The following is a 15,182-nucleotide window of genomic DNA, read 5'->3' on the forward strand; positions in this document are numbered from 1 at the left end:
GCAACGCTTCCAAACGCAGGAGAGATATCACGACACAGGACACTACTACGCGCGCTCCTGACATTCGCCGAGGCTGTCGGCCTCGCCGACCGCCTTTAGCTCCATCGCATTTTCGCGGCGTGCTGCTGTTTCTGGTGCACTTTCTCTCCCTCTACTTTCATTCCCTACCCCCTGTGCAGCGCGGTTGAGGTGTCCTCGGCTGAGAGACAGTTACTGCGCTGCACTTTACCCCAACCTTTCCTTCCCATCAACAAGAATCTCATTCTCTCTCCAAACGCAGTATGTCGTCATGCAGAGACGCCGAAGGCGCCGGCGGAAGAAAACTGGCGACGCCAAGGGCGGCAACACCTGTGGCGGCAACGCGGCACGCGAGATAAGCCAGGCACTGACGTCAGCGCTACGAAGAGGAGCTCTTCGAGGGGGCGCTCCCGCTCACGCGGTCTTTCCCGCTCTAGAGCGCGCTCCCGCTCACGTGGGCGCTCCATGCAACGAGGGCGCTCTCAATCTAGGGGCCGCTCCAAGTCCAAGGTGCGCATCGCAGGAGGTCCCACCTGGGCCGACAAAGTGAAACAGACGAAGCAGACGGGCCGGACGCAACACGCCGCCGCACAGGAGAGCGAGCGGGCGCACGATCCCAGGATCGCGCAGTTGATGAACGAAAACGCCAGTCTCAAGGAGGAAATCCGGAGAATGAAGGCCGACTTTGAGGCCTTCCGAAACGCCAGCGCCATCCAAGCGGCCGCGCCAAGGCAAACATCTACGGAAGAAGGGGTCACAGCAAGAGCAGTCAACCGCAGAGCCACCTCCTCCCGGGGTACTGTTGAGGACGTGAGCACAGCGGAGGTCCTTGGACCGCATTCAAATATCCTTTACCGAGCTGGTACAGAGTAAACAGGCCCTTCTACTCAGAGTGCAACTGCTTTAGAACGAGCTTGCCAAGCGATGTGAACTACACTACCGCGACGCGGCCAGGACGGAGGTGGTGTCCAGTGAAATGCTACAAGACAACCAGCAGTCGTGGGCTGACGAGCAAGATGGCATCTCAGCCCAGCTCCGGTCCAACATGCCCAACCGTGGCCAGACCGGATAGTAAGCTCATCGTGTGGCAGTGGAACTGCGCCAGCTTCCGGAGGCGCAGGCCTCAACTGGTGCAGTTCATCAAGACCCAGTAGCCGCAAGAGAGGCCCCACGTCATTTTGCTACAGGAAACGGGAATGGAAACGATTTCCCTCCAGGGGTACCGAGCTGTCTCCTCGTTGTCGGAGAACGGGCTCGGCATCGCGATACTTATTGCAAATAAGTGCGCCTTCAAGGAGCACGATCTCCGTCTTGGCAACACCAAGCTGGAAGCGTTGCCCGTCGAGATCATACCAAACAGTTGGCTCACGAAAAGTGTCTACGTTATCAATGTGTACTGCTCTCCTAGGGACATATATTATTTGGGAGCTCAAAGAGAAATATAAAAGAAAGGTGCTCCAGCCTGTGCCACTGAGTATAACAGGCTTAAACCGATAGTAAAATAAATGATGAGGGCGTATGCCAAATGGAATTTATTTTTTTTTAAAAAAGGGGGAGGGAGCACTACCACAAGGCGAAACCAGAACCAGGGAACGGACGGCACAGCGGGATTTATTGGGTGAATACAGCTGTTACAGTAGTATTTTAAGTCTTGGTCTTGACTTACAAATGTGATGGTTTCAAAATTGTGTTGTCACTGGTGGTTGGGCTTGTATAGCAGTGGGCTTTTTCATAGGTTATGATGGCACCTGGGTCTTTAGGTGAGTCTGGGTTGAGTTGGCTGGATCTTCTCTGAAGGAGGGCTGGAATGGAAGAACTGGGCAGAAATAATTAGTAGATTGAAAAACATATAATAAAAGATAGAGAAGAGGAAAAGAAATAAGTAATGAATGTGATTTTTTTCTTTTTTTAATATATATATAAGGCTTAACATTATCGTCGGGAGGGGAGACTCCACATCGCTTGGTCAGTGGCCCTTTGACAAGTAGTCAACCCTTTTTTTTCTTTTTTTTTCTCCATCGAGTGTGAGATGGACGTTAGTACTTTTAATGGAATTGGAGTGGATGACGAGTCCAGCCCGAGGTGCAATGCAGACGCACTACCCAGGTGACCCCGTCTACCTTCTACAGCCTAACAACCAAGGCATCGTCCAAGGCTAGGGAGACGCCGCTTGTTATGGCTGGAGATTTCAACGCGCCGCACGAAGCCTGGGGCTATATGAGAAGCATTCCCAAAGGCTGCAGACTCCTGCAGGCAGCGACTGACAGCTCCCTAGAACTAATAACCGACCCCCATTACCCCACGCGCATGGGAAACTCGGTCTCGAGAGACACCACCCCAGACCTGGCCTTCGTCAAGAACGCGCCGGGAGCGGAGTGGCACAACTTACAAGAGAACCTGAGAAGTGACAACTACATCGTGTAAATCTCCCTACCGGTCAGCGCGGCCCCGCAGAGGGCCTTCGAAATAGTCGACTGGGACGCCTTCCGAAAGGGAAGGAAGGACGACCACGAAAAATACGAGTCGTTTGCGGACCTCGTAGCGCAGCTCAAGAAGGATGTAGCTGCGGTCACCAGGACCATCGAAACGGACCTCTAGCTCGACCGCATGGACGCTCGATTGGCGCACCTGCTCGAAGCCAAGAATTCCCTCACGGCCAGATGGAAGACGCAGAAGCTGAATCGCAACCTCCGGAGGAGGATCGCGGCCCTCAACCGCGAGATCGAATCGCACTGCAAAGAGCTGGGCCAGCAGCAATGGAACGAAGTATGCGCGTTCGTCGACGGCCAGATGCGTGCGGGAGGCAAGTGGAACCTCGTCAAGCAGTTATTGGACAACACGCAGTTCAAGAGAAACCACACTCTGGCCATCGATAGGCTGGTCCACAAGCTCAATAGGGAAGGCGCATCTATGAACGAACTGATGGCCGAAGTCGCGCGTCGCTACCTCCCCATGGGACAGTCCGTGCCAGAAGATTACACGGCCTATGGCGGCAAGGCGGACGAGGAGCTCGACGCCCCCTTCTCCGTCTCGGAAGTCAGAGCGGCCCTTCAAGGCCTCAACGGAAGATCGGCGCCCGGGCCGGATGGAATCTCGAACAGACTCCTTCAAAATTTAGACGACGGCTTGATCGAACTGCTCACCATGGAAATTAACGATGTCTGGGAGGCCGGCATCGTACCGGATACCTGGAAGGAAGCCACGGTGATCCTAATTCCGAAGCCAGGCAAGACGCCAGCCATAGACAGTCTGCGACCCATTTCGCTCACGTCCTGCGTGGGCAAGGTGGCGGAACATGTCATCCACAGCAGAATATCGAGCCATGTCGAGGAACGACACCTCCTCCCGCCAAATATGGTCGGCTTCAGACCCTCGCTGTCCACTCAAGAGGTCATGTTGCTGATCAAGAGGCAGATAGTCGACATGGTCACTAGAGACGTCCGAGGCATCTTGGCGCTGGACATCGCCAAGGCCTTCGACACGGTCAAGCACAAGCACCTCCTCGACTCTGTCACGAGATTGAGCCTCGGCGAACGCTTTCACACGTACGTGAATTCTTTCCTAAGGGATCGCAAGACCACGATCAAATTGGGCCAGATCAAGTCGGACGGATACGCGCTGGGAGCCTGCGGCACGCCGCAGGGTGCGGTGTTATCTCCACTGCTCTTCAACATCTCCATGAGAGATCTATCAGTCCGACTTGACCGAATCGGGGCCGTCAATCTCAATCACGCTATCTACGCAGACGACATCACCGTCTGGTGTGGCGGTGGGTCGGACGCAGCGGTGGAGCGGGCCCTGCAAGAGGCCTTGCACGTCACGGAAGAATTCCTCGAGGGCACGGGACTGGTCCTCTCGCCGACTAAGTCGGAACTCTTGCTGTATCGACCCGACAGAAAAGGCCGCAAGTTCGACACGACGCTGGACCAAGTACCGATCGAACTCAGAACGAAGACGGGTCAGCGCATCCAGAGGGTGGATTCTCTCAGGGTGCTCGGACTGGTCCTCAATGCAAAGGGCAGCAACGCGCAAACGATCGCGCGCCTGAGTGCGAAGACGGAGAACATGCTCAGACTCGTTTCGCGCGTGACGAGCAGGAGGGGGGGCATCAGCGAAGCCAACCTCATAAGGATCCACCACGCCTTCCTCATGAGCCATATCAACTACGTGGCTTCTGCGCTAAACTGGTCACGGTCGGAGGAGAACAAGATCGACGCACTCATGAGGAAGAGTATTAAACAAGTCCTCGGCATCCCCATGACGACCAACACGGAGAAGTTGATGCAACTCGGGGTCCACAACACCCTGAGCGAAGTCATCGAAGCGCAGAAAGCGGCACAGATCGTTCTCCTCTCTACCACCAAGGCCGGCCGCCGAATACTCGAGATGGCGGGTGTGGCAGCCATGGCGGAGGAGTCGTGCACCGTCCTGCTATGCCAGGGTGAAAGGGAAGCCTTTCGAGTCTCCCCCTTCCCGAGGAACGTTCATCCACAACACAACGAGGCCCGGCGCGCAGCCAGAGCCCGAGCACTCATCAAGACTGCCCTGCAGAAACCAGACCTCGCGTCCTTTGTCGACGCGGTGCGGTATCCCGGATCAAACTCGTACGTGGCCACGGTGGTTGACCCCCAGGGCAAGATCCTGAATGTGGCGTCTATCCAACGCTCGACGGCGTCCGTCGCAGAGCAAGTCGCACTGGCGGTGGCTATGTGTGAACCTGGGCGCACGCAGATCTTCACGGACTCCAGGTCGGCGGTGATGGCCTTTCTCGCCGGCTCGGTCTCGGCCGAGGCTGCGGTGGTGCTGAGGACCCGCAAGACAGGCACGGCCCGTCATGTCATCACTTGGTTCCCGGCTCACATGGGCAGGAACGTCTCCCCCGGCTCGATCAACCCTAATGAGCTGGCCCACGACCAGGCGCGAGGTCTCATCAACCAAGCCAGTCCGAGAGGCCCGGCTTCGCAGGGGATCGACCGAACCACGGACCCGCTGCTTACTTTCCACGAGACCACTACTCACTACCAGCTGGGACGCAGGCAGTATCCGGCTCCTCACCCGAAGCTAGGCAGACCCCAGGCCTCGGTGCTGATAATGCAGCAGACGGGCTCCTTTCTGTCTCGCTCAAGGCTGAGCCACTACACTCCGGGTGTGGATCCCCGCTGCCCAGACTGCGGCGAGGAACGGTCCACCTTGAACCACATGCTGTGGCAATGTCCTGCGTTTCGCCACTCGCCTTTCAACAGGCAAGAAGACTGGGATGAAGCCGTCAAGAGCGACGACCTTCAAGTCCAGCTTCGGGCTGTCCAAAGGGCCTGCGACAGGGCTGAAGATCACGGTCTTCCGACCCCGGTGCGGGTGTGGCCCGCGACTACGACAACGTAGTCCCTTAGGACCAATTAAAGTTTCTTGTCTGTCTGTCTGTCTGTCTGTCTGTCTGTCTGTCTGTCATGCAGTGAAGAGAAATAACAAGCAAACAGAGAAACAAAGTCCCAGAGTTAGCGTTGGTAGGAGGGCCTAAGGCGCACAACATGGACTATTTCAGGCCGTGAGCGGCGCCGCTGTGATTTCGAAATGCCGCCTGGCACAACCTCATAGTCCAGTGCGCCAATGCGTCGGATGATTTTATAGGGTCCGAAATAGCGTCGCAAAAGTGTCTTGCTAAGTCCTCATCGGGGTATTGGGGTCCAAACCCAAACACGGTCACCGGGCTCGTACTCGACGTAGCGTCGTCGGAGGTTGTAGTGCCGGCTGTTGGTCCTCTGCTGATTCTTGATGCGCAGGCGGTCGAGCTGACGGGCTTCTTCAGCGCGCTAGACATAGGTGGTGATGTCAAGACTCTCTTTGTCGGTGACGTGCGGCGGTGTGGCGTCACCGACGAGGTCGACGATCATGTGCTCGAGGTCGACGTACATTGCTAGCATGTCGGCGAGGGTCCTGTTCAGCCGCTCCGTTAAGCCATTCGTCTGCGGGTGGTAGGCAGTTGTCCTCCTGTACCTTGTCTGGTTGTATCACCAATGGCGCAGTAACGGGTGGGGGTGGAGGGGGGTCATGAACTCCGGGTACCAGTTGCCAGGTGGCGGAGGGGGGTGCCATATATGTCCGAAAACCCTCTCTTTCCGCCTGCTTGATTAGGCGTGAATGGTGAAGAATGCTCCCGTAACCAGCAGCCCGAGATCATGTACCCGATGTACCAGATGTTTAGCGCAGCAGAATTGTCGGCTGCAGCTTCATCAACATACTACGTAATAATTGCACGAATGTGCGGACTAAAAAATGTAATTCGCTAAGTGGTCGCTAAACTACTCACCTTAGCGCAACGTTTCATGTGCGGTGCGCTCGTACGGTGCTCTCAATGCCCACCATGGTTTGTGTGTGATCAGTATGTATACAGTGTTCCATTTATCAGCTTTGTATCATTTGTATAAGTTTTGTATCAGTTTCGCGGTGTTGAATAAAAACACTGTCTCCTAAACCTAGCTAACCGTCTCTTTGTCATTTTGTTGTTGTTACGGTGGCATGTCCCACAGGGCGGGGTATTCAGCTCTATTCTCTATGCCCTAACTATGATTGTCTTTGCTGAAATATTGCCCATGACAATTCACCTACCCATGTACGCTGATGATATTTGTCTTTGGTATTCTGCGGTGACTCCTCTTCAAGTACGCGCAAGAATTCAGCGGGCTTGCTCGTACCTCCGCAAACAAGGCCTAGCGTGTCCATCGAAATATGCGCGTTAATCGTGTTTACGCGCAAACCCATGACACCATACCCTGTTTCTCTCAATAGACAGGGTATCAAATACAAGAAGTCTCACCGCTTCGTAGGTGTGTTTATTCACAGGGAGATTTCACGGTGCCCCCACTGCACTTACCTGAAGCGGAGCCTAACTTCTATTGTACATATAGTGAGGTTCCAGTGCGGAAAAACCCGGGGCACGTCGGTGCGGTCCATGCTGCAGCTGTACAGAGCACTGTTTCTGGGCGTCTTACGGTACAGCTTGTGGGTTTTGGCGAACACATGTAAAATAAACATTCGTACCCTCGAAAGTTTGCAAGTTCAGGCTCTACGGAAATGTCTTGAGTTTCCACGACGGTACCTCGACTTAATCCACTATCATGATTGCTAGAGGCTGCTTGGTTCCAAGGTATATAACGATTGACAACCTTAGAGCACACATTCGACATCTGTGTCACGTACCTAGTCACTATGTTGCTGTTTTGCCAGGACAAAGACCTCCAGCCACATCATTTTCCCTACTTGTTGCGACGCTCCAAGGCTGCCTTCCATCCGGCTTTACACCAGCAGCAAGACCACTGTATACCCCTCCGGTGCCTACGACAGCCACAAGTACGCCTCACGATTCCGGGAATTACGAAGATGGCCCGTCAATAAACAGTGGCTCTACGTCAGTTCACACTGTCATTAGTGAACGAGGCATATTAACAAAGAACGCACATTTACACCGACGTATCTGTCTCAGCCACCAGCTCCACAGGCACTGCCATCATCCCTGCCGTACAAGTCACAATTACGTTCAAAGTGTCCCATATAACGACCTGTACGGCAACAGAACTTGCCTCTTTACGTGTTCCTGAGATATTCGCAGTCGATCCCTACGCCTAAGCCTTCCCAGTTTAATAGCTTGAATACTTCTTCCAACTGCGCAGTGAATAGCATAGGAGAGATCGTTTCTCCCTGTCTGACCCCTTTCTTTATAGGTATCTTCCTGCTTTTCTTGTGTAGAATTAAGGTAGCTGTAGAACCTCTGCAGATATTTTCCAGGGTATTTACGTAAGCGTTCTGTACTCCTTGATTACGTAATGCCTCTATGACTACTGATATCTCTACTGAATCAAATGCCTTTTCGTAATCTATGAAAGCCATATAGAGAGGCTTATTGTACTCTGCGGATTTCTCGATAACTTGATTAATGGCATGGATGTGATCCATTGCAGAGTATCCCTTCTTGAAGCCGGCCTGTTCCCTTGGTTTACTAAAGTCCAATGTTGCCCTTATTCTATGGGAGAATATTTTGCTAAATGTTTTATATAGTACTGGGAGTAAGGTACTGGGCCTATAATTTTTCAATTCTTTAACGTCTCCCTTTTTGTGGATTAGTATAATGTTTGCATTCTTCCAGTTTTCTGGGACTCTTGCAGTCGACAGACACTTTGTATAAAGAGCCGCCAGTTTTGCAAGCATTATGTCTCCTCCATCTTTGATGAAAAAGAATGTTATTCCATCTTCTCCTGCCGCTCTTCCTCATTTCATGCCTTGCAAGGCCCTTCTGACCTCATCGCTAGTTATAGGAGGAGCTTCTGTATCCTGTCCATTACTGTTTCTAATGGAGGTATCCCGACACCTCTGGTTATTGTACAGGTCAGTATAGAATTCTTCCGCTTCTTTCACTATATCTTCGAGATTGCTGATGATATTACCCTGCTTATCTTTCAGTGCATACATCTTGGCTGGTCCTATGCCAAGTTTCTTTCTCACTGATTTCAGGCTGCGTCCATCTTTTACGGCTTCTTCAGTCTTTCTCACGTTATAGCATCGTATATCACTTATTTCGCCTTGTGATCAGTTTTGACAGTCCCGCGAATTCTATCTAATCTCTTAAGTTGGACACTTTCATTCTTTGTGCTTTCTTTATTAGGTCCTTTGTTACTTGGGAGAGCTTTCTGCCTACTGGTTGCCTTGATTCCCACTTCAATTGCTGCCTCTGAAGCCAGCCTAGTTACGGTTTCATTCATTAGCTCTATGTCATCATCATCTCTCTAATCTAAGACTGTAAATTTGTTTGCAAGTACCAGCCCGAATTTGTCTGCTTTTACCCTTACTGCCTCAAGGTTGACCTGTTTCTTCTTGAGCAATTTTGCTCTTTCTCTCTTCAAATTGAGGTGAATCCTCGCCCTCACTAACCTATGATCACTGCACTTTACCTTATCTATCACTTCTACATCCTGCACTATGTTGGGATCAGCAGAAAGTATGAAATCAATTTCATTTCTTGTTTCACCATTAGGGCTTTTCCAGGTCCACTTTCTGCTGCTGCGCTTCGGCGAAAACGTGCGTCTTTTTGCGATGACGGCCTGGAGTGCTGGAGCACGCCGGTCTACTGCAGCGCCATCTGTCGCTGCAGCCTGGAGTGGTTGCTGGCAAAAGGAAAAGTAATGGTGCAACACAGGGCCTCCGGTATTTGCAGTTATGGTTGTCGCGGAGGTCATGCATGCACTTTTGGAGCTAGCGGATTGCTTGCTGTGGTTTTTTCCTGCCGCGTTCGCAGATCCCTTATGTGCACGGCAAGCTATGGGTTTTCAAATGTACTGTGTGTGCGTGTGTGTGTGCATTGAGGTTCCTGCATAACGATCACACTACTCCGGGCTGCTTCAGATGGGGCACATTCAGAACATTGGCTGTATTCATGCCCTTCGGCGCCCTTTTACCGATCCCTTTTACGGAGCCAAATATGTAAACGTCAGCGGCAGTATTCGTCGCAGATCAGGTTTTTTCATTATTATTATTATTCAGTGCAACCTGGGGGGCGACCGCTTTTCAGGCTGATACAAAATGAAAAGAATCCCGTGAAACCAACCAGGCACAGTGCAGGTGCTCTTTCTGGGCTTTTCATCCTTGTGTCTTTAGAAATACTAATAACATATGCGTGCTTACCGAACGGAACGAGCAGACGAGTGTGGTTTGTCTTCTGCAACCGAAACGCTGAGCAGACGACCAGGAACACTGCATGATCTGTGGTCGGAAATGTGCAAGCATAGACAGCGTTATCAATGCATCTTAACAGTTTCTATTAGTTTTTTTTTAATTATAAGAATTTCGGTTGTGTTTTGAGAGCGCTTTAGTTTATAAATGCGGAGTTTTTGCACAACATGTTTAAATTTAGCGCGCTGGGCACGCTGGTCGATCGCAGCGCCGAACTGGTGGCGTCATCGCAGAAGTGTCCCCAGTTCTCTCATTGTTTTTCCGCCGTTTATCGGTACCGACGACCATACTAGTGAGAAACTCTATGCCGACGACACACTTCCCCATTCCAGACACCATAGTAGTAGTGCTTTCATTGCCAAACGACTCGAACGGCGCGCGCTCGCTCGGAGGCAGTCACATGACTAGATCATTTTCACACGCCAAAATGTGCCAAGACGAGATGTGCGGTCGACCAGCGGATCGCCATCGCCAACAGCGCTGTTTTGGTCGCTTCGCGATGGTTTCGTGTTTTTGACTGCGTAGGTCGTAGCAGAAGTTCTGTGGCAGAAGCTGCAGAAGAGGATTGTCGTTCCACGAACGCCTCAAACGACGCGACATTCGAGGTGATCGCGGCCGTTTAATCGCCTGCTATGAGGCTGATATCTGCCTGGAAACCTTTGGGCAGCGCTTGGGTGCAGAAGTCGCGCCGCTGCTACTCGGTCACCGCTAATGGCGAGTACCTGCGCGGCTACGTGAGCGACATGATGGTGCGCTTTCGCGTCGCCCTGCGGACCCTGTGGCCCCGTGGTCGAGTGGCCGTCCGCCGGGGCCAGGGTCCGCCCGTTCTATCCCGTTACCTCCAGCGCTGGGCGAAGCACACGCGAGCGGCCGACCTGCGGAGACACGCCGCCCGTCAGCTGTTCGCCGGCGCTCGCCTGCCGCTGATGGGACTCACAGGCGTCTGTCTCATCAACAAACCGTCGCTGGTCACTAGCGAAGAGGAGCTAGAGAGCGTCTGCGTCGCCCTGCGGGTAAGTTGCCTAGCTGTCAAGCACAGATCGCAACTGCCCGTGACGTAGTTTCGGTTCCGTGTGTAAAACCGTAGGTGCCCTCGTCGAGACACGGCGAGATTCACGCTAGTTTTTGCGTGACAGCTCAAGAACGCTGCACCAGCTGCATATTCTTGATCGTGCAGCGTCAATTTCGTCGCGGAAGTCAGGTTTGGGACTCATCGCGATGAGGCTGAACAAAGGCGTAGTTATAGGCAACATCATCACTGAAGCAAAATTGGCAAGACCATGTAGGCGCTCATCGCTTTCGTGCATGTTGCAGAGATCGGGGTCAGTTTCACTAGCTTAGTGCGCTGAAGCTAATGCAAACGTGCGAATACATTGTGCTGCACACATTGTAGCGTACATCTTGAAACATTTTTATTAGATCGACTTTTATGAAAAGTTTGAATATTAGGTGCAAAATATTGCAGTTAAACGAGTTGTAAAGTAGAAGGCTAGGTGTTTGCTCACAGTGTATTTCTCAAATGGCTGGATCAAGTATGCTAGACTTGAAGTCATTGATGTGTTCATATCTGACCTACTATATTCATTTTTTCTGCAGCTCAGACTTATTCATGATTCTGACAAGGCAAGAAATGTGTTGAAACGAAATTTTCAAAGAACCTAATTCATTCATTAATAAATCCTGAAGGAGTTAGATCCAATGGCCATTGCAACAACTTAACCATTACGCTTTTGTAATGAAACCGTTGAGTATCGTGCGGTTTTATATTGAATTAATGAATGCTATATTTAGACAATATATTGTCTGGAATGTAGGGGCTAAAGCCAGATGCAACTGCCTGACAAAGGCCGCCCTACCCGTAGATTACTCAGAGGGTGGAACATCATGAAAATACAGTGCAACAAAGAAACAAGAAAAAGAACAAAATGTATGCAGCAAGCAATCAAGTATACAAAGAAGTAAGATAGTTACACTTTATACATAATATATCATAACAAGCGAATAATACTGATCAGTGTTACAAAACATTATATAGCAAATAGGAGAAAAAATGTAAGAAAAAACAACTAAAATGAAAAGTTATCGAGACCGCAAGGACAGTTAAGTACCATTAGGGACTTAACAAAAAATAATGCCTAACCTTTTTCTTTTTGGATGAGCAGATCTGCATTCCTGAATCATAGTAGCGATTTCTGGATTATTATTGAAGAAATGAGGTACTAAATAGGGCGAGTGTCTGGGTACCATATATTTGGTTTTAAAAATAGGTGTTCTAAGTCTGTTATGCCTAAGGGTATATTTTGAGTTGTCGGATGACAAAAATGTGAACAGGGTATTTGGGTCATGCAGAATTTCCCTATGTGTATATACATAGCAAGCCTTAGTTGGAATAGATGATCTGTTGCGAATATGTTTAGCTTGGAAAAGTATGGTGCAGTGTGGTCACTACGTTGAAGGTCTTCTATGCAATGCACAGCTCTTTTTTTTGTAGGATTATTAACTTATCTAAATTTGTCTTTGTAGTTGTACCCCAGATTAGTAGACAATAGTGTATACGTGAATGAACAAGGGCATAGTATAGCTGTAGTTTTAAACATTTTGGCACCAAGGTTCTGGTATTATACAATATAGAAATTAACCTGCACATATTTGCCTGTACCTTGTTTACATGTGGTGTCCAGCTCAAGTTTTCTTCAAGGACGACACCTAGAAACTTATACATAGAAACACGTTCGATAGCACAATTTTTAAATCTAATACAGGTACTATAGTCATCAGGCTTATTACAGCTTTTGAAAATAGTATACTTAGTCTTTTTTGCATTTAGTTGAAGTTGATTACAATGCTACCAGTTTGAAAGATTAGTTAACCATCTATTAGCTGCCTTTTCAAGTTCAAATAAGTGTTTACCTGTAAAAAAAATACTTGTGTCGTCTGCATAGAGAATTATATCAGGAGTTCGCGGTATGCTCACGAGATTATTTATATAAAGAATAAAGAATAATGGTCCAAGGATGGAGCCTTGCGGTACGTCATATTTTATCGGCTGTAATTGGGAATGGTAACCATTTAGGCTAGTAAGTTGCACCCTGTCGGATAGATAACTGCATATCAGGTTTAATACCAAACCTCTAACACCGTAGTGTGGGAGTTTGTAAAACAAAATGGGATGCTTAATAGAATCGAACACCTTTTTAAAGTCTAGAAATAATCCAAGAATGTATTGCTTATTATCAATATTATTAACAAATTTTTTTTAATATCTAAGAGCGCCGCTTCGGTTTATCTTTTCACAGAAGCCAAATTGCTGCTTGGAAAGCGTTTGGTGGTTGCCAATAAACTTCATTAATCATGATTTTAATGTATACTTTAGCACATTAGAAAATAAAGGTAGCACATATATAGACCAATAGTTATTCAAGTCATTATGAGAGCCACCTTTGTGAATGACGACTACTCTGGCTATCTTCATGCCTTCAGGAAAGGTACCCGTGGTGAAAGCTTGATTGCAGATGTGCTGAAGTGGGCCACATGGTAATTCAGCAACATGTTTAACTGGGTCAGCCTTAACATCATTATAGCGAGCGGCAGCATTTTTATTTAACGATTTCAGGTATGTAACTTTGTCTAATTCACTACATGAAGTCAAGAAAACAGATTGCGAGCAGGAAGAAGAAATGTATTGTTGGCAGTCATTTGTTGTATTATTTGTCTGACCTGCTGCACCAGAAGTTAGGAAATGATTATTGAATTTGTCCGCTAGCTCGGCTTCAGTGAACTCAACACCGTCAATGGTTAGTGTCGTAGAAAGGCTAGCCTTTGTTTTCCCTATGAGCAGACATGCCAAGTTCCAAGCTTTTCTGGGATTATAGGAGACCCCAGGAAATCTTACCTGATAATATTGAATACGAGCTCTCTTCAAATCTGAGTTTAATTTGTTGCAAACTTTTTTGTATGATGACTCAACAATTGATTTTCGTCAATAAACTCTATTACATGCCCATGAAGCCCTCTTTCAATAAGTTATGTTTGATGTCGACGCAATTAGTCTGATGTTGTCGATTGTATACCCTGCCCCTTGCTTTTTAAGTAATGGAATAATTTTGGCGATCTTCCATTTTTGTGGAATCCATTCATTCCTAATAGAGTAGTTTGGCAACTTCAGAAGCTCACTTGGAGCTTCTTGGAAGAAAATCTTTAACATTGCATTTGTTATTCCGTCCGGGCCAAGCGCAGTAGTTGGCAACCGTAACATGACCTGAGCTACTTCCAAATAGGATCTCTTTGTAGTCCGAGAATGCAGGAGTAAAAACAGAAGTTTGAAGGCACGCTGTGAACCGGCTCTCCAATCCTTTAGCCAATAGCTCTAAGGACTCCTGCATTTCCCGTGAGGTATAGACGATGGAGTCTACATTAACGCTCATTGGGAGTCTGTTTCTATAACGAAGGTAATTAAATAAAGCATGTATGTTTTTGGATTTAGATAGACAATCTAAATGTTTTTTATTGTACTCATCTTTTGCGTGTTTAACGGTATGTTTGAAGGTTGCCGAAATAAATTGATAATCTTTTCAATTTTGTGGGCTCTGATTTTGTAGGGTTTTTTTCCAAGCAGCTTTCCTTTGATAAAATCGTGTGCATTCACTGTTCCACCAAGGACTAGATGAGGTACGCTTAGCTGTATCAACATCATACAGTTCCTCCAGAGTCTCATTTAGGCGCAGTTGAGCGTCTACACCCCGGACAATGCCTTTAGTGCATGCTAGATAAGGAGGAATAAACTCACTCACCAGGACAGATGCAAAAGTTGTACACTTTAGGAGGTCTGCAACACAAGTTGAATCTGATGGCCTATAAGCTATCCCACCTCTTCCAAGTTGTTTGACATCACTTATCATCTGGAAGTGACACGTCATGGCTTGGAGCTCGGCCTGGACAGCCTGTGGGTTGTTCAGTCAGATGTATCCACTGCTCGAGGGTATCAGTGTGACAGGGATGCTGCTAACACCACTGCAGAAGAAAGATTGCAAAGGCAAATCATCAGGAGAAAGGGAGGCTGACCAAGGGCTGGGCCCTTGCCCAGGAGAGCTTTTAGACATCAGTACTGCTTCAATCACTAGGTCAGTCCTACAATAATAAGTAAGATAACTATGTCAAATCCACCCAAAACACAGCCAAACCACCAAGCAAGCTCCAGCTTGGGCGCACCGCACCGGGGAACGAGGTTCTGTCAGAATGCTGCTGTTAGGCATGCTAACCCAGCGAGAGATCCTGGACAGCAGCCTTGGAAGCTTCGATTCTTCTTCTCTAGCTGTGGAAGACAACGATGATGCCCGAGCCATTGCTGATGATGATAGTTGTTGATTATTATAGTTTCCTCCTGCTAATGAATAGCTCATACCCCTTTAAGCAAAGTGCGGCAAAGGAGCCAGCTGTGGAAGGAG

The 15,182-nt window shown here is 48.9% G+C and overlaps 1 protein-coding gene across 1 annotated transcript in view; it reads left to right on the plus strand.

Annotated features, from left to right (window-relative positions):
• Positions 1-10,191: 10,191 nt before the first annotated feature.
• The window catches only part of LOC142576612 (serine/threonine-protein kinase Pink1, mitochondrial-like), a 90,751-nt gene continuing 85,760 nt past the window's right edge, over positions 10,192-15,182 (plus strand). The window contains exon 1 of the mRNA XM_075686813.1: positions 10,192-10,751. Within this exon, the coding sequence (XP_075542928.1) occupies positions 10,371-10,751 (381 nt within the window). The 5' untranslated portion in view covers positions 10,192-10,370. The remainder of the gene's footprint in view (positions 10,752-15,182) is intronic.

The sequence above is a fragment of the Dermacentor variabilis genome, chromosome 3, assembly GCF_050947875.1.
Source record: "Dermacentor variabilis isolate Ectoservices chromosome 3, ASM5094787v1, whole genome shotgun sequence".
NCBI classification, from domain to species: domain Eukaryota; kingdom Metazoa; phylum Arthropoda; class Arachnida; order Ixodida; family Ixodidae; genus Dermacentor; species Dermacentor variabilis.